The sequence below is a fragment of the Cydia pomonella genome, chromosome 6, assembly GCF_033807575.1.
Source record: "Cydia pomonella isolate Wapato2018A chromosome 6, ilCydPomo1, whole genome shotgun sequence".
In the NCBI taxonomy this organism is placed as follows: Eukaryota; Metazoa; Arthropoda; class Insecta; order Lepidoptera; family Tortricidae; genus Cydia; species Cydia pomonella.
This window is the reverse complement of record NC_084708.1, coordinates 10,020,883-10,048,471: the sequence shown is the minus strand read 5'-3', so window position 1 is coordinate 10,048,471 and position 27,589 is coordinate 10,020,883. Positions and strand designations below refer to the sequence as shown.

General features: G+C 38.8%; 1 protein-coding gene across 3 annotated transcripts in view; it reads left to right on the top strand.

The window, feature by feature from the left end:
• LOC133518909 (restin homolog) overlaps positions 1 to 27,589 on the top strand; it is a 49,347-nt gene that overhangs the window by 5,520 nt on the left and 16,238 nt on the right. For all 3 annotated transcript variants that reach the window (XM_061852690.1, XM_061852689.1, XM_061852688.1), the window contains exons 2-10: positions 17,827 to 17,933; positions 21,020 to 21,172; positions 21,434 to 21,537; positions 22,462 to 22,632; positions 22,926 to 23,078; positions 23,765 to 24,019; positions 24,547 to 24,710; positions 25,550 to 25,703; positions 25,991 to 26,167. In XM_061852690.1, coding sequence (XP_061708674.1) covers positions 17,827 to 17,933; positions 21,020 to 21,172; positions 21,434 to 21,537; positions 22,462 to 22,632; positions 22,926 to 23,078; positions 23,765 to 24,019; positions 24,547 to 24,710; positions 25,550 to 25,703; positions 25,991 to 26,167 — 1,438 coding nt within the window. The remainder of the gene's footprint in view (positions 1 to 17,826; positions 17,934 to 21,019; positions 21,173 to 21,433; positions 21,538 to 22,461; positions 22,633 to 22,925; positions 23,079 to 23,764; positions 24,020 to 24,546; positions 24,711 to 25,549; positions 25,704 to 25,990; positions 26,168 to 27,589) is intronic.

The following is a 27,589-nucleotide window of genomic DNA, read 5'->3' as shown; positions in this document are numbered from 1 at the left end:
AATTGTAATAGCAAGCAAAATATAAAATGAGTAAAACTTGGAAACCAAAAATAAAACGACTCGTATTATAATTGAATATGAAGGTACAAAAAAGGTACAAAAATTAGGCTTTTATAGAATTTATCAATAACCACGGGAACATAGCGTAATAAAGTACACCCGCCATTCTGACTGTCAGGATGGCGGGTGACCTGTTTTTTGGTGATAACTTTAAGTACCGTGAGGTACAATTTTTTTTAAAGGAGGTACTACATAGTACAAATTAGGTACAAAAATATGGTATGGTTTTCATTTAATTTTATTTAGGTACACCCGCCATTCTGACTCTCACCAACTAAGAACTCTTATACTTTCGCCATGTCCGTCTGTCTGTCCGCGACTTTTCTCAGAGCTGAAATTTTGCACAAATATATAAATCAGTTAACCGAACCGAATATTATGTCACCCATATATGGTTGCATATATGCGGTAACGGTAAGGGGTTAAGAACTACCGCACCTAATCGACCTTTTTAGGTGCATAAAAATGTACAAAATGAGCGCTGTCTCGCCAACAAACCGCATAAGCAGTTTGGCGAGAACTTTAAAACTGATGTATATGTGCCTTTAAAAAATAAATGAAAAAATAAAGAACAAAGTCGCAAAATAAAAACTAGAAGAAAAACATTTTTAGGGTGGTGCACCAAAAGTGGCGATGATTTTTTTTATGGGTTCAACCCTATAGTGTGGGGTGTCGTTGGATAGGTCTTTCAAAACGAATGCGGGTCTTTTAAAAACATTTTTTGATAAACGTAATATTTTCGGAAATAATCGCTCTGAAAGAAAAAATAATATGTTTCCCCCTCTACTACCCCTAACTTCTGAATCGTGGGTCCAAAAAATATGAAAAAAATCTTGAAAGTAAAGCTTAGTAAAGACTTTCAAGGAAAACTATAACGAAACTGATCGGTTTAGCCGTTTGTAAGTTTTTGCAAAAAGTCTATGTTGACGGAGGGGTAACTATGGAACCCTACACTAAGCATGGCCCGACATGCTCTCAGCTGGTTTTTTTTATATTTGGTCCGCAATTGACTAAGCTTGCTTATTGTACACAAAAAAAAAATTGTTATAATGAACAATTACGAAAAAACGACGTTTTCTTAAATTGTCTATTTTTTGTCTTTTTGTTAACTTAAACACCCTGTAGCTCCTAAAGTATTGATCGTAGAGTAAAAATAAACATAACCCAATTTGTAGGGAATTTTATGGTAAATCTTTTGTCCGAAGTAATTATAATTCTATTTGTAAAAATATTCAAGATATGAGCAAAAATCTGTCAAAAGGTACCTTTAACCTTGAGCATTGCGAGGGTTTTAAGGTACGAGGGTTAAACAAACTGCCTCCGAGTAAAACACAAAATTGTTCACCACACCAACGCGAGGAAAATACTAACTATGAAAAAAAAATAAAAAAATAAAAAAAATAAAAAAACATGTAAAAGTCAATTCTACCAGCTATCATAAGAAACATAAGAAAACAACTCAAAATTTACATCTGATTACTTTGCCCCACATGTGGATAAAATGCAACTTTCTAATTCGTTTTTGAACACTCAAGAGGGCCTTTACCAGTTGTTGCGGTGAAAAATTAATAACTAGCTTAAAATCGAATGACAGCTAACTGATATGGTTCCAATATCTTTGTAATATAGGTTTGATGTCAGTGCACGATCCAATTGGCCTGTATATTTCAATTGAGATGATAAACATCATATAAACATAAATGGCATAGGTACAGTACTTATGTGTTGTATTTTATTGATTGTTATATGTCGCTATTTGTTCATTGTTTATGTAGGTATGATTATGAGAGCTGTTGGCATTTCATCATTTTTTCTGCAATTTCCGGGTGACATTTTTGGTCAAAATATTTAAAATTTAAGAATATTTAGAAAAATATCTAGAATTTCATAGTAACAGTGATAATTAGTACTCCAATAAATTTGCTTTTCTTTCATAATTTATCAATCAGCAATAAACAAGCATGTTTTTAAAACTAAGGTCAATATGGAGAATACCATCTGGGAAGACCATCTGCAAAATCTTTCGTCGATTTTAACTCGTGCATTTGTACACTTAGTTACTCCACTTATTACGGTCGGCAGAGTTAGCTCTTTCTTTCTGAGGGCCTACCGCGAACCACATTCGACGTGTTGCCTCTCTGTCGCACTTGTAAATTCGTACTTAAGTGTGACAGGGAGGCAACACGACGAATGTGGTTCGCGGTAGGCCCTCTGACTGTATCTGAGCGACGCACCGACGAACGTATACAAAACGAGTGTCCTTACCGTATGACGGTGGTCTTCCCTGCAATGAATTTTGGATGTCCCCTATTGACCTTATTTAAGCATTTCAGTATTTTTTCGGGGCACAGAAAAAGTTCTCCGTTCCAACTTAAGACACTTTTAATCATTTTATTTACACATACAAATAAACCCATTAACCCCCCTCTATTTATGATGCGTTCAAAAACCTGCACTTATTATTATTCCCTTTATTAATTTAAAATCTTAGATTAGGTTATTTATAATATGAATATAAAAGTAAAATATAAAAACACTTACAAAACAATACAAAATACATATAAACACATTATAAAAAACATAGCCTAAGGTGCCGCCAGCAGCGGGGCAGGGCCCAAGCTGCCGGTGGTCAGGGTTGCAGAGAGAGGACCGCCGGACCATACGCGCAGTGTCCAAGATCACCGCCTTCTGCATCTGAACCTTGATCCAACCACCTAGCGAGAGTCTCTCAAGGTGTTGGTCGAGACTCTTCGCTATGAGACCATTCGCTGAAATGACTATCGGGACAATGATCGTCGAATTAACATCCCACATGGCGGTTATCTCATGAGCCAAGTCTAGGTACTTACTGGACTTGTCCTTCTCGGCTTTCACGAGATTCTCATCATGGGGGATGCTGATGTCGACGAGCACGGCCCGGCGTTGCGATCGATCTATTATCACGATGTCAGGCTTATTGGCTACAATAGTCCTGTCAGTGATGATAGATCGATCCCAATAGAGCGTGGCACGACCACTTTCAAGAACTGGCATAGGTGAATACTTGTAGTACGGCACTTCGCGGTCCACAAGGCCGTATAGAAGAGCAAGTTGCTGGTGAATAATCCTGGCTACGAGATTACGTCTGTGCAAGTACTCGCCGTTAGCAAGATGAGAACAACCGGAAATGATATGCCTGAGTGACTCTCCGACTATTATTATTATTTTTCTCTTTATTTATTTATTATTATTATATCGTATGGCTTTTCCTGAATAAAGATTTACAATGTTATTTACACAAAAAAGAAAATATACATATAATTATAATTTTACATCTAAATTGAGCAGCCAATCCCTTGCATCTGCTGTGCGGGCTAACAGGTCTTGCATGCCTCCGGCAAACCGCCTCTTGGGACATTTCTCTACGATGTGAGGGATTGTTTGGATAAGCTCCCCACAGTCACAGGCTGCTGTCGGCGAAATTCCCCATCTGTGGAGGTTATGATTGCAGCGCCCCACTCCCGTTCGGATACGGTTTATAGTGACCCAAATCTTCCACTGCTTACTCCACTCTGCGGAAACATTAAATGGCTCTTGGCCCTGTAGCTGGTAGTCAGACCAAATAGGTTTGCAGGATGGAAGGCGCGCTCGAGGAAGGTGGTCCAGCGTTTCTCTTATCGGTAGTGCCTGTGTGGATGATTTATCCCATTCTCGTGCAGTTCTGAGGTCCGGAGGAGCAATGTGCGATAGCACGGAGAGCCATCTGGTCGGGGTAGGTAGCAAGCTGCCAGATATCGTTCGCATGACTCGATTCAGCTGAACATCTACTTTGCTGGTATGAGCGCTTTTATACCACACTGACGCACAGTATTCCGCCGGAGAATATATAAGGGCCATAGAAAATGACCGCAGAACATCAGTTCGAGCACCCCACGAAGTCCCGGCCAGCTTATTTATGAGGTTACTTATTATTGAATATCTCCATTTTGTTGGCGTGCCTGAAAAGATGCTGAAAATGTTTCATGGGATCAATACAAATTTCACTATCCGAAATAAAATATTTTGTTCACAAATTAACACTTATTGGGGTAGACACATAACTATCAATTCTGTTTTATTTTGCTAAAATAAATAAGTTTTTAATTTAATCCATGCCATGTTTCGTCTGAGATCAATACCTACCTACTCTGGCAAGCCAGTTTTGTCAGTATAGGCAAATTTGTAAAATGTGAGCGCGAAGGATCAACTTGCTATATAAATTTTGAATTTTGTGTGTGTGAACCTATACTTATATGTATAGTCGAAAAACGTATAGAAATACCTGGGATATCACCCTTTTAAAGCTTTGCACCTATTAAAGTACCAAATATACAGAGCTTTACAGAAACAACTGTACCATTTACTGTTCATTATAATATAATTAAAAAAAAAAAACTTTTTTGAAAAAGGAAAACCGGCTTATATTATCTTTTTTAAAGTACCTACCTAGTACCTGTATGCGTTACCAACTGATATGTTCAAAGTCGGTGCCAAGTCAAATTTTGGAGCATACCATAATTTTGGTGCGTTTCGATAAGGATGCGACTATATATGTACATATGTAAGTACGTTGGATTGCCTTACACGACGGTAATGAACATACTTTCTGTAGGTACCTAAAAACGTCAGTCGAACCTCCTTGGCGCAGTCCGTACCATGTTTGTCGGTACATAACTATAAATACAATGCGTTTATTTGCCGTCGTATTTTTAAACAGAATATTTACTAATTTTGGAACTGTCCATAGCACGCAAGTGTGGGATAGGGACAGAGCTATTTCCCGTCCCTTATCCAGACAATATAGTATAAACCAATTCAAAGGCTATCTACATGGAGGTAATGAAAAGAATCAGACGATACTTTGCGGAAATCAATAGCATAATTAAAACAAAAATATTACTTTGCTAATCCGCGAAAAGATAACGTGCTAGTTAATCAGTGCCAATACCAACCCGGTATACTAACTTACGATTTTTTTACATGCAATTAATCCACCCTCCCACCGCAAATATAAATACGCAAATAAATATAAAAAACCACCACCAAAAGTACAAAACTCGACACGTGTTTTCGCCTCTCTACGACGCATCCTCAGGGGATGTTGACGGTCTGGCGTACGGTGACGTTGTCGATTTTTGATCGGTATTGTTATACTATTTAACTTGGCACCGATTTCAAATATATCAGTGCACCCAATTAATTATAAGTTGGGAGTTCTACATATCGTCCGTGGTTTTCATCACCATTAGCCTTACCGGGAGTTTGACACTGACATATTCGCTAGCGCGTACGTGACTTATCTGTGCATCTCGCTCGCCCTGGAATATTTGTGCGAGCGAGATGTACAACAAGTAAGTTACGAAGACGTTAGCGAATATGTCAGTGTCAAATAAAATTAACATATGAAATTCACATTGTATCGAGATTCCAACATCGCGATCCTCATGACATAGATACGTTACGATGTCCTCGACCTTCGTAAGGTAGTGTAAAGGGGTTACATACAGCTCGTCGGTGTTTCAAGACGTAGTACCGCTCTGATTCTGACGACTTGGCTTCGTCTTCTCCACTTTTTTGAAACCATGTTTGCGCATCGCGATTCCCTTAGAGTTGGCTGTATTGGTCCTTGTGAACAGGTTCTCGAAGGCTCTTCACCTTCCTTTCGGCCGAATAGGACACTGCAGGCGGCTTAACGGCATTAGCAGTGTAGGAATGTTATGGTGTGAATGACTGAGAGGGGCCTATTTGATACAAGAACGTGACAGAAGAAAGTTTGCATACTTAAACATCTTTTGTGATAAATGACGACGTCACGGCCGAACTCTCAAACTTTCCAAAAGATCTAATTATACCAAAGATCTGTCATCTTAAAAAAATGATAGTTGATAGTAACAATTGCCTCATAACATAACACATATCACAAAAATAGGTAACCAAAAACCTGAACATATTCTGACCATGTCACTTTCTCAATTTAAATAGCCTCCCTGGTAGAGCATCACTTTTTTTTTTCTCCTCGCGTTGTTCCGGCATTTAGCCACGGCTCATGGGAGCCTGGGGTCCGCTTGACAACTAATCCCAAGATTTGGCGTAGGCACTAGTTTTTACGAAAGCGACTGCCATCTGACCTTACAACCCAGAGGGTAAACTAGGCCTTATTGGGATTAGTCCGGTTTCTTCGCGATGTTTTCCTTCACCGAAAAGAGACTGGTAAGTATCAAATTGGTACGAGCCGGGGTTTAAACCCGCGACCTCCAGATTGCTAGTCGCACGCTCTTACCGCTAGGCCACCAGCGCTTCCTCGTAGAGTATTACTCTGTCACTTAAATTATGAAACGGATGTCGGATATCCCATGGGTATAATTCACTTACTTCGTGTTTGTTTGGTATAAAATGGACCAACCAACCTACTTTACAAAACAACAATCGATCGGTACACAATTCGTATACAGCGGTAATCTACGTAAGTTATCCATTTTCATGATTATTTTTCTGCCATTTTCATTGAAACAAAAAGAGGATGTGGCACATTTCCAAATTCCCGAGCGTCTTTACGAATTGTTTGCATTGCGCTCGGCAGCAGTGACGGATTAACGCACCATACGCACAGTCTACCTTTCGTAATCAGTACTCATGGGCCAAAATTAATCATCATGCTTTCAGGGCAGGTTTTTCTTCCCAATATTTTTGTTAACTCTTTATGGATGAATACAGGTAAGGTTAATGAACACAAAAATATCCTCCACGGGTCCCAAAAGTCTAGTAAGACGGATAAGAATGGTAAATAAGTAATACTGGATTGCTGAAATGAAATTTGATTTTGAAAAATGCTTGTGTAATTTTTACGTAAATAGATTTGCGTTCTCAGAAACCTAAGCATTCTTTTAGCGATGTGGCCTAATTAATGTAAACTTCTCTTTTCTGTTCTAATACTGCACACAGTTTCATTAATGGACCATACATGTCATTATAAAGTACATAAAAGTTCAAACAGATATGAGCGGAAAAAAGAATCATGAAGTTTGACGCAGTTATATTACAGGTGTTTCTTATAGATGATACAAATGTTAGTAATTCCTATAGTAGATTGTAACTAAGGGATGAAAGGCACCCATTTCTATCGAGGTAGTTAGGCGCTCGAACGCAATGAAAGCGCCAATAGTTCGAGACTCAAATGGTTCCTTTCACCCGCGTTAAACACTCTACTTAGAAAGAAAGAAACTCTCCACCAGGAAATTAAAATACATGTGCATTTAAAAAAACAAGGCTGAGTATAAGCTAAGTAGTATTTCTTGGGGGTACGTTAAATTATCAATTGAGGTAAAAATATCGTTATTTATGGAATGGGGAGCTAATTTTCAGAATGGAAATTGTACAACAAATCCATTTAAATAAATAATAAAAAAAAATAGTTTATTTACCAAAAAATTTTTTTTTACAAGATTTCCTTAACCTATGACTGCCACACTAGGCTATGCCTGTGTTGTGGAGTCAGATTGAAAACAATACTAATTTGAATTACATCCTACGCTGAAGTTTTGGTTTTATAATAGGTTACTAATAGTAAAACATTTTTGATACTAATAACAGGCTTAAACTAAATAGGAACGATCACAATTTAGGTAGAGTAAAATTATTACACGAATTTATATTATTAACCGTTGTAGACAGCAATTGTGTGTGTGGTGTGTTTGTGGTGTGTGTGTGTTTAAGTGTGTAATATTACTAAGCGAAATTGAAGGCAAACTTTACCGCTAACAAAGCCTAACGAGAAGTTAAACCATTGATTTTACCAATCATTAACCTTCAATAGTTGTTCTGTTTCATTATAACTAAGATGTTTTAACCAAGACATAACTGTTGTTTTAGCTTCACCTGCATTATAGTTCTTAATATCGCAGTATTTATTTACTTTATTATATATATAAACCAAAATGTTGATTGCTTATCGTGAACACTTTTTAGAACAACAACGACACACTTACGGAGCATGAGAAATGAAAAAGTAATAAGTACATCCCCTAGAAAAGAATGTTTATACAACATTTAATCAAGTAAGATCTTAAGTATGACACTAGTGCAGTGTCAACGACAATTTGGGTTACAATAGTTATTATCTACTGTTTATAATCTTAACATCGTGGCGATCACCTCCACATTTCGACAGATTTTTCACCCAACCGATACAGCGATATTATCAACTATCGATTGATCAGTAGGCTGAAAACTCAATTCCTGCTGCGCGCAATTTGCTTTGGCACGAAGGAACATCTGAAATGAATACCTACACAAAAAATGAACCAATAGGTACGTACATAGTTACGTACTGCATATAACTAAGTAGTAGTGAGTAGGGATTGCAAATATTCGAAACTTTCAGGTATTCGATATTCGTTTATTCGAATATTATAAAGAAATAAGAAAATGAACGAGAAATCGGTTTATTATTGTTTTATTCAAAAACTACTTTCACATATTGCAAACACTAATGATATTTTGCAGAAATCCGCTTAATTTAGTAGATTTCAATATTTCTAGATAAAAATAACTAACTTCGACAAATTCGAATATTCGAATTGCAAGCCCTAGTAGTGAGCGAACCAAGTGTAGAAAAATTTCCAGGACCTAAATCGACAACAAAACGCATAAAATTATCATACTTGCTCATAAAATTGCGATTTATCCGGCAGAGAAGAACGACCGGACCTACGAAAGCATTTTTGGCCCAAGCTGAAACGGAGCTCACGGAGACAAGCTCGCGCTAGGCGTTCGCTTGGTCATAAAACTTTTGGACTTCGATTGCTGCTGTGCCGAGTTTGCAAATCCTGAGGGAGTGTTTGTTAGCCCCCTTACGTCGATCACTAGGATCGTTTAGGCGTTGCCGTAAGCTTACATATACTTCGAGATAATTATTGGTTCCGTTGCTTTACCGTTGCTCTTGCTTAATCATATTTGACTACGTAACGTGGCAGCCTGAAAGTAAGTAACTTAAAGCTCTTAAGAGGGGCTTAAGGCAATTTCTATCTCCAAAAAGTTTTGATAAGCGCTTTCAATATAACCTTTACAAGATTTTTTTTTACTGTCTGAGTAGCGTTGTTGTAAGTTGCAACTGTTAGGGAGCCATTCTAGACTGACTCATACACTATACACCGTCACCGACGAGTGCTGAGCCCAAACGGCTTACCTACAGTCTCTTATTTTATGTTTTCATAAACGCGCTCTTACCTATTTTATTATGACATCAGTCTTCCTTTTGGTGTATTCCCATTTGTCTCCGCTGGGCATAGATGGGAATAGGCGCTTCATATAAATCATTCCTATTTTTCCCCGCCTCATGTATGGCGGCGGTCACGTAGTGACAAATGGGGATATTGGGAATACACCTTCATTTTCGTAGTACGCTTGTCGGACAATAGTAGATTGTTAGCCAAGGGATGAATTTTGAAAAAAATGAATGCATTTCTGCCGAGGTAGTTAACAATCGACTATTTCCAAACACCAGCTCGTTAAGGATCTTTATTCTTGATAACCGATTAGAAAGTTGAATTTTATCTACAAGAGTGGCAAAGTAATCTGATACAAATGTTGAGTTGTTTCTTCAAGTAGGCTGGTAGAATTGACTTTTAAGTGATGATTTTTAATGATAAATATTTATTAACGTTCATTTTAATTTTATTTGTACCGTTTTCCACTTAGTATTTTCTTAAGGTTGGTGTGGTAAAAAATGTTGTTGCACTCGGACGGGAGCAAAATTTGTTTCACCCTCGTGGCTAGAGAAACCCTCGCAACGTTCAAGTTTCCACTTTTCGAACCATTCGATACGCTCGTGGTTTAATTTTGGAAGCTTTCGCTTGTCTGGTTACCAATATTAGCTCGAGAGGTTGAACAACAACTTGAAAAACAAATAACTATGACTGACCAAACGCCAGCCCACAGCCGTGTCGAGCACGCGGCCACGTCATACTAAGTAAGGGAGAAGGGGGTCTACAAAAAATCACCAATGTTCACCAAGGGCGGAGGATAAAAACAAAAAAAAACATTTAGAGCGGTATTTAATATTAACGTTAATACTAATATGTTGTGAGAAAAATGTTAAAATCGTGTTCAAAATCATAAGATTTTTTAAGTAACGCTCTTTGTGTAGGTATAAGTAAGTAGTTAACAAAAAAATACACGTCATATTGGATATAGTACGGTCGCCAAGCCGCTCCGAGGCCAGATTTAATTGACTCAGCTCGGCCTTACCCACAACCGGTATCAATGTGTTCGGACAGTTCTCCTGATCACCGTACATGCGGTAGTAAAGCGGAAAAATGGTGGAGGGGATAGTAATGACGTCACAAAGATGGCGGCCGGACCTATTCTTTTTGGCGGTGTATCTCGAAAACCACTTAACCGATTTTAATCATCGAGGTGTCAAATAATAGCTTATATTATGGAGATTACTTCCATTTCTACAAACATTTACGTGAAACCTATAGGAAAAAAAATAATCACAAAAAACAGTTTTTTTATAAAATTATTATTTTTTATTTTGTAAAAATCTCCGTTAATATAAAACATATTGCTTCATTATCAAGGAATATAATGAGCCTTAAAACATACAGATCGAGTAATAAACAATGAAGCTACACTCATTTATTTGCGCATGGGTAACGATAACTGGCTTTTACCGGTCGAAACTGTGGTGACTGTTACGATACGTATTGAATGGAATTTATAGAGTATCGGTTTTAATTACTGAAATTATAATTAAAATTATAAAAACCAGACACAATAATGTTACCTTACTTCGACGTTTAGTCTCTTTTTTCGTCTTAATCATAGGTAGGTACATATTTCTTTTTACTTAAAAATTTTATACAGGGTGAACTTTTAACCACCAGTCATACTCTGCGCAGCGACTTTATAGGTCATACTTAACAACTTTTACTATGGGACCAATTCCGAAATCGCGAAAAAAATTTTGACTGTCCCATATAAAGGTGCGACCAACTTTACCAGACCAACACTTTTCCAAACTGAGCTACAGCTGTCCGATGAAGTTAAGTACTTAGGACTAACTCTCGACAATAAACTCAATTGGAACAACCACATCAACAAACGGATAGACAAGGCGGGAGTTGTCTTCTGGCAGTGCAGAAGGATGATTGGTAAGAGGTGGGGACTCAACCCGAAAATTACCCTCTGGCTCTATAAGACGATAATCCGCCCCTTACTCTGTTACGGTGCTCTGGTTTGGTGGCCAAGAACAAACCTAGGCAACGTACGAGACAAACTACAAAGACTTCAAAGGCTCGCATGCGCGGCCACCACTGGCTGCACGAGGTCTACCCCGACTGCAGCCATGGAGGTCATGCTAAACCTTCCACCGCTGCACCTACACATACAGCAAGAGGCCAGTCTCTCAGCGGTAAGGTTGCGAACCCTCAATATATGGTCTAACATCACAGGAGCTCTTCACACAAAAGGCCTGGAAAAGGTGTATGACGAATTTCCAGTGCTTAGGTCAGGCACGGACCGGATTCACAAACAAGCTATCTTCGATAAAAGGTACAAAATACAGTTATATGAGGACGACAATCATGAAGGACTCAATCCCCGGGAGCTGAGAATCTTTACTGATGGGTCCAAAACAGACAGCGGATCGGGCTCTGGAACCTTCTCAGAAGACCTGAACATGTCGATCACCACTCCGCTAGGAGCCCATAACTCGGTATTCCAAGCTGAGTGCATGGGCATCATAAACGCGGCGGCTGCCATCACTGCAAGGAAGGTAGTAGGATCCTCCATCCGCATACTCTCCGACAGTAGAGCAGTCTTAATGGCTCTAAATAGCCATATAGTTACATCCAAACTTATACACGAATGCCACGAACGACTAATGGAGGTATGTCATAATAACAAGATCACCCTACAATGGATCAAGGGACACAGTGGATCCCGAGGTAACGATGCTGCGGACGAGCTTGCCAGGCAAGGATCGAATGCGGGGGCGATTGGTCCGGAACCGATTCTTCCGATACCATTTAGCAAGGTACGCTCAATGCTGCTGGCACGTACAGGGAAACTACACACAGAACACTGGCTGAACCAGACTGGATGCAGACAGGCAAAAGAAGCCATGCCTGGCATCAACGGAAAACTCACAAGGGCGCTCCTGCAACTAGGGAAGGTCCGACTGAGTATGGTAACCAGTGTCATAACAGGTCATGGACTATTTAACAAACATCTTTTCACAACAGGTGTCACAGACAGTCCCCTGTGCCGAGGTTGCATGGAGACAGAAGAAACAGCCTCTCACGTGGTGCTGGAATGCAGCGGAGTGACTCCATACAGGGCTAAACATCTCAGATCTCCGAGAGACCTCCCCGAGGTCCTACTCAACATCAAAGGTTTGATAGGATTCCTCGAGGAGCTGGGCTGGCAGGACTAGCCCACCCCCAACATATCACGCAAAATAGGCGCAAGTCGTCAAGTTGCGGAAAAATCGCCCGAATACAATACAATACAATACAAGGTGCGACCAGACCGCAGCTTAAAAAACGGTCACGATACGGAATCGCAGTGACGCGTCGTATGCGTACCGTTTTTGACGCATGCTCCCCACACCGCTGTTTAAAAAACGGTGACGGTACGGAATCGCAGTGACGTGCTTCACGCGAATCTTTTTTGTTCGCAAAACAGTTGCGTCTTTTACGTCACCGGTACGGTGTCTGCCATAAGATCTCCGTGTAATATTTTTTGCGATTTTTACGCAGTTCAATTTACGGTGCGTCAGCTTATTTTAAGCAGCGGTGTGGCGAGCATGCGTCATGGACCCGGGTACGTCCTTAAACTACGTCCAAAAGAGAGGTATGGGCATTGTGAATGTCATCTCGCTTTGTGTGGTAGGGCACAGCCAGTGGGTGTCATTCCAGATCCAAATTTTCTTGCGTGATTCGGCATTGGTCCCATAATAAAAGTTGTTCAGTATGACCTGTAAAGTCACTGCGCAGAGTATGGCTGGTGGTTAAAATTTCATCTTATACCTATATTCGACACAAGTAGTAAGTACTTACAGACCAACTATGATACACATTTTGCCTGTATAGTGATACATAGTGAATAAATTAATACCTGATTTAAAAAATAAAACAAAAATAACAAATAGCATGTTATTTAATTCAGTAATCACTAATCAGTCTTAAACAATGAACATCATACTTTTAGATTAGACAACAAAATGTATATTTATACTGTGTTTCGACTTGAAAGATTTTACTGCTTTAAAACATAAGACAAACCTACCAACCAAATGTATAAAAAAAAATGTTTTTTGTGATTATTATTTTCCTATAGGTTTCACGTAAATGTTTGTAAAAAGGAAATAATCTCCATAATATAAGCTATTAGTTGACACCTCGATGAATACAATCGGTTAAGTGGTTTTCGAGATACACCGCCAAAAAGAATAGGTCCGGACGCCATCTTTGTGACGTCATTACTATCCCCTCCCACCATTTTTCCGCTTTACTACCGCATGTACGGTGATCAGGAGAAACGCCCGAACACATTGATACCGGTTGTGGGTAAGGCCGAGCTGAGTCAATTAAATCTGGCCTCGGAGCGGCTTGGGGACTACTAATAGTAAAAGTTGTTCAGTATGACCTATAAAGTCGCTGCGCAGAGTATGACTGGTGGTTAAAAGTTCACCCTGTATAAAATTTTTAAGTAAAAAGAAATATGTACCTACCTATGATTAAGACGAAAAAAGAGACTAAACGTCGAAGTAAGGTAACATTATTGTGTCTGGTTTTTATAATTGTCATTATAATTTCAGTAATTAAAACCGATACTCTATAAATTCCATTCAATACGTATCGTAACAGTCACCACAGTTTCGACCGGTAAAAGCCAGTTATCGTTACCCATGCGCAAATAAATGAGTGTAGCTTCATTGTTTATTACTCGATCTGTATGTTTTAAGGCTCATTATATTCCTTGATAATGAAGCAATATGTTTTATATTAAACAAAATTTGCGAAATGCTAATATTTACGGAGATTTTTACAAAATTAAAAAGAATAATTTTATAAAAAAACTGTTTTTTGTGATTATTTTTTTTCCTATAGGTTTCACGTAAATGTTTGTAGAAAAGGAAATAATCTCCATAATATAAGCTATTATTTGACACCTCGATGATTAAAATCGGTTAAGTGGTTTTCGAGATACACCGCCAAAAAGAATAGGTCCGGCCGCCATCTTTGTGACGTCATTACTATCCCCTCCACCATTTTTCCGCTTTACTACCGCATGTACGGTGATCAGGAGAACTGTCTGAACACATTGATACCGGTTGTGGGTAAGGCCGAGCCGAGTCAATTAAATCGTGTTTCTAGAGGGCTTTTGAGATTTGGCGACCGTACTAATAGGAGGAGAGGGGGTCCTGAAAATATCACCACTTGTCAAAAAGTAGCCAAAAAGTATGACGTGTATTGTATTGTATTGTAGTTCGGGCGATTTTCCGCAACTCGACGACTGGCGCCTATTTTGCGTGACAAGGGGGGGTGGAGGGTTGGCTACTCTTGCCAGCCCAACTCCTCGAGGAATCCTATCAAACCTTTGATGTTGAGTAGGACCTCAGGGAGGTCTCTCGGGGATCCGAGATGTTTTGCCCTGTATGGGGCCACTCCGCTGCATTCCAGCACCACGTGAGAGGCTGTTTCTTCTGTCTCCATGCATCCTCGGCATAAGGGACTGTCTGTGACACCTGTTATGAAAAGATGTTTGTTAAATAGTCCATGACCTGTTATGACACTGGTTACCATACTCAGTCGGACCTTCCCTAGTTGAAGGAGCGCCTTTGTGAGCTTTCCGTTGATGCCAGGCATGGCTTCTTTTGCCTGTCTGCATCCAGTCTGATTCAGCCAGTGTTCTGTGTGTAGTTTCCCTGTACGTGCCAGCAGCATTGAGCGTACCTTGCTAAACGGTATCGGAAGAATCGGTTCCGGACCAATCGCCCCCGCACCCGATCCTTGCCTGGCAAGCTCGTCCGCAGCATCGTTACCCCGGGATCCACTGTGTCCCTTGATCCATTGTAAAGTGATCTTATTATTATTATGACATACCTCCATTAGTCGTTCGTGGCATTCGTGTATAAGTTTGGATGTAATTATATGGCTATTTAGAGCCATTAAGACTGCTCTACTGTCGGAGAGTATGCGGATGGAGGATCCTACTACCTTCCTTGCAATGATGGCAGCCGCCGCGTTTAAGATGCCCATGCACTCAGCTTGGAATACCGAGTTATGGGCTCCTAGCGGTGTGGTGATTGACATGTTCAGGTCTTCTGAGAAGGTTCCGGAGCCCGACCCGCTGTCTGTTTTGGACCCATCAGTGAAGATTCTCAGCTCCCGGAGATTGAGTCCTTCGTGGTTGTCGTCCTCATATAACTGTATTTTGTACCTTTTGTCAAAGATAGCTTGTTTGTGAATCCGATCCGTAAGTATGACGTGATTAATGGACAACTCCTAAGGCCCCGTGAGTACACAGGCTCTTCCCTCACTCTCACCGTGCGTAAGCAAGAGGGAGACGGTTGTGAGTGCCCGGGATCGCTGATATCATGTTTTAGAATTTTTATTTATTGTAAGTTTTAACAAAAAAAGTACGTTGAGTTCAATTAAAAATAAAATAGCGCATTTTTAGAACCATTTTCATATTTTTAGCATTTGGCAAATATTGTTACAAATCTTTAAGGTGCGTTTTATTTTAGACCTATTATTGTGATTTTTTTCTATCAAGCGAAATTTAAGAAACCAGATTTCGTATCGATTATGTTACTAGAGAAAGGCCTCAAAATTGCTAGTGAAAGGGTGTAGCAGGATAGCCTAGGAAAAATTGCCCCCAGCGATTTTGGGCCGAAACTGTAATCAAACGATGCATTTTGTGGAGGTTATACTCTGCACAAAGTTTCATCCCTCTGTTACCCCCTGGGGGTGAAAAACACCCGACTAACCCCAAAACTGTTTTAATTATTTTTTCCTAAACTATGAAAGTGACGAATTTCAAATTTTGTACAAATATTAATAAGACTAAAATCTATGTGCTAAAAAAATATTAACCCCCTAACCATTTAAACTCTTGTAAAAAAAAAACAAAAATAAAAAAAGAATCACCTGTATATCAAGTTTGGCTCATGGTACACACACCATTTTTTTTTTTCAAAAAGGAACCAGTTTATATTCTACACGATACAAAAGTTTCATGGACCTACTCCAGAAGGAACATTTCGAAATTAATATATATTGGCTCTTTGGTGCGTACTATTCATTGAACTCCCACTAAGAGCCTTGCATTATTAATAAACAATGGCTTGCGATCGGACCGCTGCTCGTGCCCGATTTGAAAAAGGTGGGGATAAAGAAGTATGAATCAAACTCATTTGTATTTATAAAAACATTTTTAGGGTTCCGTAGTCAACTAGGAACCCTTATAGTTTCGCCATGTCCGTCTGCCTGTCTGTCTGTCTGTCTGTCCGAGGCTTTGCTCCGTGGTCGTTAGTGCTAGAAAGCTGAAATTTGGCATGGATATATAAATCAATAAAACCGACAAAGTCGTACAATAAAATCTAAAAATTTACGTTTTTTGAGGGTACCTCCCCTACACGTAAAGTGGAGGTGAATTTTTGTTTTTTGCTTCAATCCTACAGTGTGGGGTATCGTTGGAAAGGTATTTCAAAACTAATAGGGGTCTTCAACAAACATTTTTTGATAAAGTAAATATATTCTGAGATAATCGCTCCGAAAGAAAAAAAAAATGTGTCCCCCCCTCTAACTTTTGAACCATAGGTCCAAAAAAAATGAAAAAAATCGTGGAAGTAGAGCTTAAGAAAGACATTAAATGAAAACTATAGCGGACATGATCAGTTTAGCTGTTTTTGAGTTATCGCAAAAAGTTTCCCCATCATAGTAAAAAGACTTACTTTAATTAGGTACTGATTATGCAAATTTGCCTATTTGTTTAACTCGCGTGAAAGGTACCGTTTCATCCCTTGGTTAACAATTTACTATACTTTAAGCTCCAGTTTAGCTTATTGTGACGGAAGAGTAACTACGGAACCCTACACTGAGCGTGGCCCGACATGCTCTTGGCCGGTTTTTTAAAATTATTTTGGTTTCGGGTCCGAGACGTTGCGTATTAAGCATGATACGAGTATAATGATTAGTAGCTACGAAATAGTACGTTCATTTTAATTTCGCAATGTTCCTTCTGGAGTAGGTCCATGAAACTTTTATATAATATAGAATATAAATTGGTACATTTTTGAAAAAAAAATGGTCTGTGTACCATGAGCCAAACTTGATATACAGGGTGATTCTTTTTTTATTTTTGTTTTTTTTACAAGAATTTAAATGGTTAGGGGGTTAATATTTCTTTAGCACATAGCTTTTAGTCTTATTAATATTTGTACGAAATTTGAAATTCGTCACTTTCATAGTTTAGGAAAAAATAATTAAAACAGTTTTGGGCTTAATCGGGTGTTTTTCACCCCCAGGGGGTAACAGAGGGATGAAACTTTGTGCAGAGTATAACCTCCACAAAATGCATCGTTTGATTACAGTTTCGGCCCAAAATCGCTGGGGGCAATTTTTCCTAGGCTATCCTGCTACACCCTTTTCGATCTAAAAAAGCGCTGCGATATTTCAAAAACTCTGCTGACTGAACCTACTGCACCTTACAAGCAGCTGAATGAGTTATTTATTGCAGGGGCCGTGACGAGGAAAATGGCGCAGACAGGGAGAGGACGGGCCGAGGGTGGGCGTCCACCACCAACCTTAGCACGGAGCCGCCCAAGAAAGACGCCTTCTCCACGGGTAAACTATTGAAAACATTAAAATACTAGCCCAAGTTCCTAGTACAGTCGCTATCAGATATATTGGAGTGGCCAAGGTTCTCAGTCTCACACATATCTGAACGCCTCTATTGTCAAGTTATATTGAACGTAAAGCAGACAAAAAACCGAAATACGGCCAATCTTTATTGACATACAAGCGTTATGGTGGTTATACGAGTATAGACACCAAACAAGAAAGGTACAAAACAAAGATAGGAGCCTGTTATAGCACAGTATAAGAATGTCTTTAGACCCTGTAGTCCAACTTCGAATATTTTATAATTCTCGTTCGAAATGCAAATACGTATTCACATAGCTTTAACTCACATAAATGAGGAATAGATTTATATATGCATTCAGCAGCGGGACAAAAACGGGACGGGAAAAAATACGGGACGTGATACTTAAATACGGTGACAGTCCCGTATATACAGGACGTATGGCAACCATAATATGTGGTATTTGCAAAGCTATTTACTACATGAATAGATTATTAATCATTATTAAATTAAATACGTCCGTTTAATTATATTAAGCATTTCATACAATGGTCTTGTCAATCGCCTATACAACGGTACCTTACACCATACAATTTAAATGAATATCTTAGGAGTTATTGTAAATTAATAATTCCATTTCGTGCATATAATTTGTACGAAATGTTAAAAACGCTAAATTTTGTTATTGCCAAATTTTACCCCCGCATGCGCTGCGATCGCTTTGCTATACCCCCACCATGCACTTCACACGTAGCTAATATAATGGGCACCTATGGTCATTATAGTATACAAGGTGTTACAAAAATACTGACAATATATTTGAGAGTATAATTAGTATCATATTCCGAGAAGGAAAATGTATAAAGAAGTATTTTAGCGTCAATCCAAAAACCAGATTGCAGTGCCACTTGTAGAGTCTAAAATAAAATAAAAAACATAATAAATGACTTCAGTAATAAAAATATAAATAGTATTTGCCCGTCGGCGACGGTTCACCCCTTAGCAAACATGCTTAAACCTGCTTAAACCTAATTTTCGCTATTTTTTTTGTTCGAAGTAGTACCACACGTTCTAATCGGTATATACTGCTTATAGTAAAGAACCTGCCTTGGTGAATAAATACGATACGTACTCAACTACTCGTATATGTGCACTAGCCAAATAATTTCATAAATGGGTTAAGGGTCAAAGGGATCGGCGTGGTCGATAGAGCCAGCCGACCTTTAATTACTTAAGCTTGTAATTAATTAAATACAGGTTAAGGAGGGACGATTAATGCCACTAGCTTTCATAACTTTAAACTATTTGCGTGTGGTTAAGTATTACACGGTATTTGTTTTAAGTCCGTTAATTTCACGGGCGCATTCCTGAGCTTAAATTAAGTAAATTTCTCAAAGAAACCGGTATTCTAATTATCTGCATTTTGGACATAATCAATAATTTAATATTACCTGTTAAGACCACTACGAGCGCGTTCACTTGCGTTACGGCCCGTTTGCATATTGATTAGTATTTAGTATGAGTTTACGAGTATACATTTGCTACTAAACGCAAGTAGTATCTCGGAAGATCGATATTCGAAATGCCATTGATATGTCATAGTTTTCAATTGTTTGAAGGATTTAAATATAATGTCCGTGGTGTGTTCTTTTACGAAAAATAAAACCAATTAAAAATTAACTGTGCGATTCAATTTCCTTAGATGTACTTAACCATACCCCGAAGTTAACAGTTTTTTTTAACTACACCGTGTATATTTATATTCGTGACAACATAGGTACTTTTTGAAATCAATAATAACTAACGACTACCTAACTTACGATTAAAACTAGAGAATGTAATTGCTTTTGTAATTTTACTCCAAGTAGTTGGTCATCATCATATGTATTTAAGAGTTAGACTCTTGTCGGTGGACCGATTTCCATGTGTGACGATCCTCTGCCTTCTCCTTGACAGCCTGATACGACACGACGTTGAGTTTTTCCTTAACTTGATCTATGTAAGTTCTCCTTGGTCTCCCCCTCCGACTCCTTGCCTCAACTCTCATTTCAATTATATTTTGATAAATTCGTCGAGTCGTAGCAGGTGTCCGAGCATTTTTCCTCTTCTATTTTCTATGGTTCTCATCTCATCAGCAAATTCCTATTCTCTTCTACCATGCGTAAAACCTCTTCATTTGTATTCTTCTCCGTCCAACTGACCTTTGCCATTCACCGCCAGCACCACATCCGCCTCAAGCCAAAAGCCTCCAGCCTTTCCCTATCACGTTGCCTCATTGTCCACGTTTCGCTTCCGTATGGTGCAGGGGTGGCCAACTTGATTAGACCCAAGATCTCCTGTTTACTAACGAAACCCTGTGCGATCTACCAATTACATACTTCTTGAAACCTTAAATGAAACTGGTCTACGTATTTATATATTTTTGCCTTGCCACGATCGACTGGACTAACAGTCGCGATCGACCGATCGACCTGTTGGCCACCCCTGGTATAGTGCTATGCTCCAGATGTACACTTTTATGAGCCTCTTGCGTATATTTCCTGATATTCGGGCTTTAAATAGGCACTTTTTTGTGCCATTTTGTGCCATGGATTTTTAGCCATCGCTATTCTGGTGGTAATATCTTGTATACATCTGCAGTCACTAGTAATTATGCTGCCTAAATATTTAAATGACTTGACCTGTTCTATGGTACAGTCAGCGTCAAATACTTTGTAGCAGTCAAAGTGGCCAAATAGTTCGGTACACCATACTAAATATATGGTGTAGGTACCGAACTATTTGGCTACTTTGGTTGCTATAAAGTATTTGACGCTGACTGTACTATATTTCAAAGAAGTTGAAGTTGTAAGTCTCTTAGTTTTGTTTATGTTATTTTTTAGGCCAAGCTCGTCAGACTGCGTTCATATAAAAAATACAAGTGTTGTATTATTTTAATTATGTTGAGAGCTTTGAATGAATAATTCCCAGCATTTTCTATATAAAGCCATGAAATCAGTTCCTACTTAAAACTTATTAAGTCCCTACTCCGAGAACACTGCCCAATAGCAAATGCCGTTCTTTGCAGGGTTCGGTAAACCGAAATCATCGTGGACGTCGACGCCGGACCTTGCCGCGGAGGAGACGACCAACGCTGTGACGGTCAGCCTGAAGCTGCCCAAGCGGCGGCTCACGGGGCCGCTGCCCACCCTCGACACTGGCCAAACCGCCGTCACTACAGGTGGATTTTAAAATTATTTCTACGACTATTTCTATCTTCTGTTGACGTACTGACTTGGGATCGATTGATTTGTTCATAATTGCGGAGCATATGTTCAAGTACACTGAAAAACAAACTTGCTAATTCCATTTCCTCGCAAGTCTGACGTCAAGATTTTTATGAGCGTTATAAAAATTGTCTGAATTGTTTGATACATTCAGAATTTATTTAACTTGTAGACTAGGTTTTATTTAGAAGTAATAAATAATTTGTATTATGCAGACACGGTGACGCTGCGCCGGCCGTCGCCGTCGCCGCCGCCCGCGCCCGCCTCCGCCAGTCTCACCATCAACAAGAATGATTCACTAGCCGAACGCGTGCGCAAGGTAACAATAATATCCTGAAGCGTTATTCGACATTGCTTTATGACAGCTCGCGAAATTGCATCTTACAGCGGGGACGTCATGAAAAATTGCTACTATCATCTGGCGGCTTTCGAATACCTAAGGAAATAGCAAAACTTGACAGCTCTCTATTGACACTACCATTTTCACCAAAGTGAAAATATACATTTTCCCCAAAGTGAAAATATAGTCGACGTGTCTTATGTTGTTATTAAAATATGTAGATTTTTCCTCCAGTCCAGACTTCTACAAGAATAACATTCCTGAAACCTGCCTGTACTTAGGCATTCTTTTGATGTTTTACAATCAAGATTATGCCTGCTCTTCTACCTATGTATTTTTAAATTTTTATTATCCACTCTGACGACTCTGCCTGCTTCAAGAATTATTACTACACTACACGTCAAGGGGATAAAACTGGTACTATTTGGAAGAGACCGGATGTATCACATCACTTTTATAATAGTCATAAAAGTGTCCGTTTAATACAGGAGCGAAGACAGTATCCATTAAGAATTCCAAATCGTTTACGAAAGAGAATATATTTTTTATCATTTGAGCTTATAAACAATACCGGCTGGTCTATACGTGTTTACATTATAACTGAATAAACACAAAATCTATAAAAGCAATATAAAGTGGGTCAAGATGCTAGAACTGTCTGCCATAGCGCCCATAGCACTTCAGTCTGTTGCGAGGCCAGAAATAAACTTAAAAGGTCATCATCAAAGCGCATGGTTGCGCGCCAAGCATTAAAGTTAATTGAGGAAATGGTATCTTTTCACATATCCCTAATTATAATAAAATTAGATTTCCAAAGCTATTAGCTCTATTTTAATAAGTTCTACTAAATTAAAAAACTTGTTTAGCCAAGTACCTACTTAAAAGAAAATTGGTCTGTTGCAGATGAACTTATTAAAAGCTCAAAACAGTTTCGAAAAAGAATCAAGCCTAGAAAAGGAAAAAGAGAAAACAAGAAGAAGTTTATCGAGAAGCAAAGAAGAGGAAAAACCATCTAGAGTAAAGGAAACCCCACCTCGGTCTTCGAACAAAGAGGATGTTAACTTTATGATGCAGGTAGGCATACAAATAATTATAAAAAAAAACCATTTAAAACGATATTCTGGGCCTCGTATTTTTTTACTGCAATTTTGTTAAGACCTTAGGTGTTTACATTCATCACGACTAATTTCAAAACGATTTTGAAGGATTCGCTGTGTAGCCGAAAAGATAAATAGGCACTTACTTATAGTGACCCCTCGGCGTTATCACAGCTTATATTAGACTAACGACATTGCACATCAGCAATATAGACCCGACCATATATATAGATATTACAAACGATATTTCAATTATTTCATATATTTCAGGTAAAAGAATCAAGAAACTCCTCAAAGACTACCAAACCGCCTTTACGCGGTGGGCCTTCAAAAGAAAAAGAAGAATCTGACGACGACGCAAGCACAGCAGGCACCACGACCACTGAGGGGACCCTTGTTGACGCTAATGTTAAGGACTACCAGGTAAATATCACTGTCCTGACACACAGTGCGGAGCTAGGCCCTGAAGGAGGAGAAATCGGATGACGCAACTCAAATAAAAAAATCGTTAAAAACCGAACTTCCTTGGAAATTAATAAAAAAATCAGTACCCGTACCATGAGTTACTGACAGTGTCAAAATTGACATATACGCTATCGAGAATGTAATTTACTTTCTATACATCTCGCTCGCACTTATATGCGAGTACGAGCGAGATGCATACAAAGTAAGTTACGTTCTCGATAACGTTTATGTCAGTGCCGAACTGGTGGTAGCCACACTGGTATTTGACGAATTTTTACGTTTACACACTTTGCAAGTTTATAACCGTACATTGATTTAAAGGAAACATGTACCTAAGTAAGTAGAGACGTCTTTAGAATGTGTTCATATGTTTTTTTTTTTTGCTAATAGGGAATATTATTGAGAATATTAAAGTAGGTATTAAATCATAATCCATTTACATGTAATTTATATTAAATTAAGCTCACATGTTTAACTAAACTTCTCAAATTTGATAACTCATGATTTGTTAAAGTAATAATTAAAGTACTTAAAACTGCGAAGTGTCTGCCGGCCAAATCGTGAAATTAACGAATAAAAACTTGATATTACGAGTAATTCATTGGTTATAGCTACAAATTGTAACTCATATCTCTAAATTCTAGGACCAAATAGAAGGACTAAAGCAGGAAGTAGACATTCTACGAAAACGTTGCGAGCGAGTTGAAAAGGAAAAGAGCGACATCTTGCTTCGAAGGCTCGCGAACATCGACACCGCCAACAAGTATACCACCGGGCGCTCGTCAGAAGTGCTCAAGCTCCAGCAGAAGGTCAACGAGCTGACTACGCAGAACGAGGACTTGAAGGATGAGAAGAAACATCTCACGTTGAAGATTAAGGAGATTGAGGGTGAACTTGAGGTATCTACTAAATACAGATAGCTTAAAGAGGGATGGCGCTAAACTTCTATTAAAAAAATTATAGTTCATTACGAATCTCGCTCCAGCGCTACTCAATCGAACTGTTTGATTATGTTTTTAATATTGATTTCATTTTAATCGCGAATTAAGATACTAACCCCTCCGACCGAAATTTGATCTGGCTTCCAATTGAACCTTATACTCACAAAAGAATCAAAACTAAAATCATACGAGTATACAATATTCACACGTGACTAGAGATCTAGATTTGAATATGTAAAATTGCTAACGACTGATAAGGTCATTGAAATTCATTTCCACCACACCCGGTTTTAACTGCAATCAAATACAAACACTCGTACAATACAATTTCTGTTTTTTTTTTATTCCAGTGAATCAGTAAAAAAAAACTTACATTTATAGCCCAGTACGTAGCAATTATCACTATCAATAAATTAAATTATGATAATATTCATCACTTTCATCAGAGTCAAAATGATTTAACGATATATTTTACTTCGTTTAAGTCTCGTCCGTCGGGCGAATCACTAGCGCGGCAAGTGGAACAGCTGCGAGCCAAGCTCTTAGCCGCCGAGACGTTATGCGAGGAGCTGATGGACGAGAACGAAGACATGAAGAAGGAGCTCCGCGATCTTGAAGAGGAGATCGAGGAGATGCAAGATAATTTCAGGTAAATGTAATAATTGTTGTTATTTGGCAGGTCCGCAAAAAATAAGCACCATGCATTGCCGCGCGGATCAGCTCGCTCTGCGAAGACGCACCTCAACCTGCGGTTTCCTGAGGCTAGGGACGTCTTCACAGACGACGCTGCTTCGCGTGGCAATACATATTGTGTAACAGAACACAATGGACCGAAGTACCTACCTATATGCGTAAGAGCCCCCATAACACTGAAATAAGACATAATTTGTTGTTGTAAGTAATAAAACTTACGCGTAAGCAGCTGTCTGTCGGTTATTGACTCTCGAAATTGTCCACTCAACTTATATTCACAACGCAACACAAAACTATAATATCATAACATTCATAACAAACTCACAGGATAACATGAACTTGTGTAAATACTTCCTTTCGGTAACACTGACACTGACAGACAAGTCACATACCAAAAAACACTAAGTTCTTAATTAAAGAAATAGGTTTATTACGTCGACGTACAAGAAAGTTAGGTACATATCATAAATAGTCTACTCGACAAGTTAAAAATGATGATTGATAAAAAATAGAGATACTACTCCTAAAAATACGTGTGATACCTCATTGGATTTGGAATAATGTATTCGAAGCGTTTATTAGCACACAAAAAATGTCAAAGTTGTAGACAAAAAAAAAGACTGAAAAATGAAGACTAGGAGTATTATCTCTATTTTTCATCACCTGCGCAATGAACGGTCATATTCGCCATACTCCTATGCAGTTTATTACACCTGCTTCAGCAGCCTTAAGCTGGTCGTCAGCACTATTTTTTAGACAATTCTGGCCGAATGGAAATCAATCTATTTATTTCAGAGAAGATCAAGCGGACGAGTACTCATCCCTAAGAAGAGAACTGGAACAGACTATAAAGAACTGTAGAGTATTATCGTTTAAGTTGAAAAAGACGGAGAGGAAAGCAGAGCAATTGGAGCAGGAGAAATTGGACCAAGAGAAGAAATTATTAGAGGTGAGTCAAATAAGATTAAAACACGTCACACGACATTCAACTTTGACAAGGGTGACCATGTTTATTTAATTAAGATCTTGAATATGTTGGATGACTATTACTTATCAGATATCTGCCATAATGAATGAGTTCCATAACTCACTCACTAAGAGATAGATCAAGTCGCATAGCACTAAGCGTAATTCTGATAACGCTTCATGATTAGTGATTAGGCTAATCGACCGGGATCGAGCGCTAAAACGTCATGGGGATCAAATGCTTTGCTCACCATGTCAATTATATTTCAGATAGTAGGCGGTCAAGGCGGCCTAGACCGCGTACATCGAATCAAGGAGCTTGAAGTGGAGTTGGCCCGTTCCAACGAGGTGGCACTGCGACTACAGCGCGAGCTTGCCGACGCCAAAGCCTCCCTGGCCGGCGCGCCACCCGCCAACCTTAAGAAATCCACCATGCCCGTTGAAGGAGTAAGTAACAGTTTCAAAACTTACGAGGAACTTATAGCTCAGGATATATTTAAAACAAAATCGGTGACACATACGCGAGTAAAAGGGTTTCGAAGTCTACTGACGGTTTCCCGGTAGATTTAAAGTTTAAAGACCCGGTTGTTTTAAACCAGCGGTAGGCAAAGTACAAGCCGCGGGCCAGCTCCGACCCGCGAAAGGATTTTATCCGGCCCGCCGCCGGTCGTATGAAATAATTAGTATATGGCATTGGCTCACAATAATCGCTAATTTTGCTGCAATTCTGGCCCTCCTAAACTTCTTAAACTTTCTGGCCCCTCCCAAAAGTTTGCTCACCACTGTTTTAAACCGTCCTTTAAAAATACCAATACAACTTGCACTAAAGAAATGAATTAACCAAGTAATTAATGGTTTCATTACTCAATTCTGCTATTGCTGACTGCTGCAAAGTCTAAATTAAAAATAATTTGTGTTGCATAGGTAGTTAGAGACAGAAATCCGTGGTATTATTTGGCAACGTGATTCACGCACAATGTAACGAACGTATAAAATGTACATAATCGGTTACACGTAATATATATTACATTCTAGTGTTCTCTGGCTACGTGTACGAACAAGCCCGTCGGCAAAATTAATCACTGGCTAACAACAACTTGTTACTACCAACCCGTAATATATTGCTCCTGCCCACACAGATTCCTCTATTACCAACTGTATTTCAGTTTATATTATATAATAAATCACAAAAAATCGGCAATTTAATGGTATTAAAGCGTGATTACAATTACAATATTTATTATTCGGGCTGTTATGGTGTATACATATATGTCACCGTAAAAACCCGTTTTCCCTAGTTAAGGTGAAACGAGTCTTGAAATTTCGAGAAAGTAATTAGTAGTCAGCAACAAACAGTGGATTCATGTTGTAAATGTTGCAAAAACATCAAAATCAGTAACCACATACTTTAGCTATTCATTATTTTGAGCGCATCGCCACGTGTTGCAAAGGCCTTCACTTGCTTATATTTTTAGCTTGAGACAATGAATTACAACATACGAGTAAATATATCTTTGCCTGTTCATACACCATGTTGATAGTTTTACATCTTTAAGACGTTTACAACGAAACGTGCAAACGTGAACCCCATACATTTTGTCTACATATAATTAAAAACACGGCGTGAATGCGAGATTATTTTACCATATAAAGGCCCATGCACACAGCAAGCGTAAATAATGCAGCACCACGGTTCCCTTCCCTCTTTTTACCTACATTCGGACGTCCTACCATTCGATAATAGAAGGACTAATTTGTCTCGATAAAATAACAGAAGATGTGGCTGGTATGGTTTAAAACTTAAATTTTTGAAATTTCGCAATTCGACAACTCCGACCAAATTCGCCGGTCTGGCACTTACGAGTATTT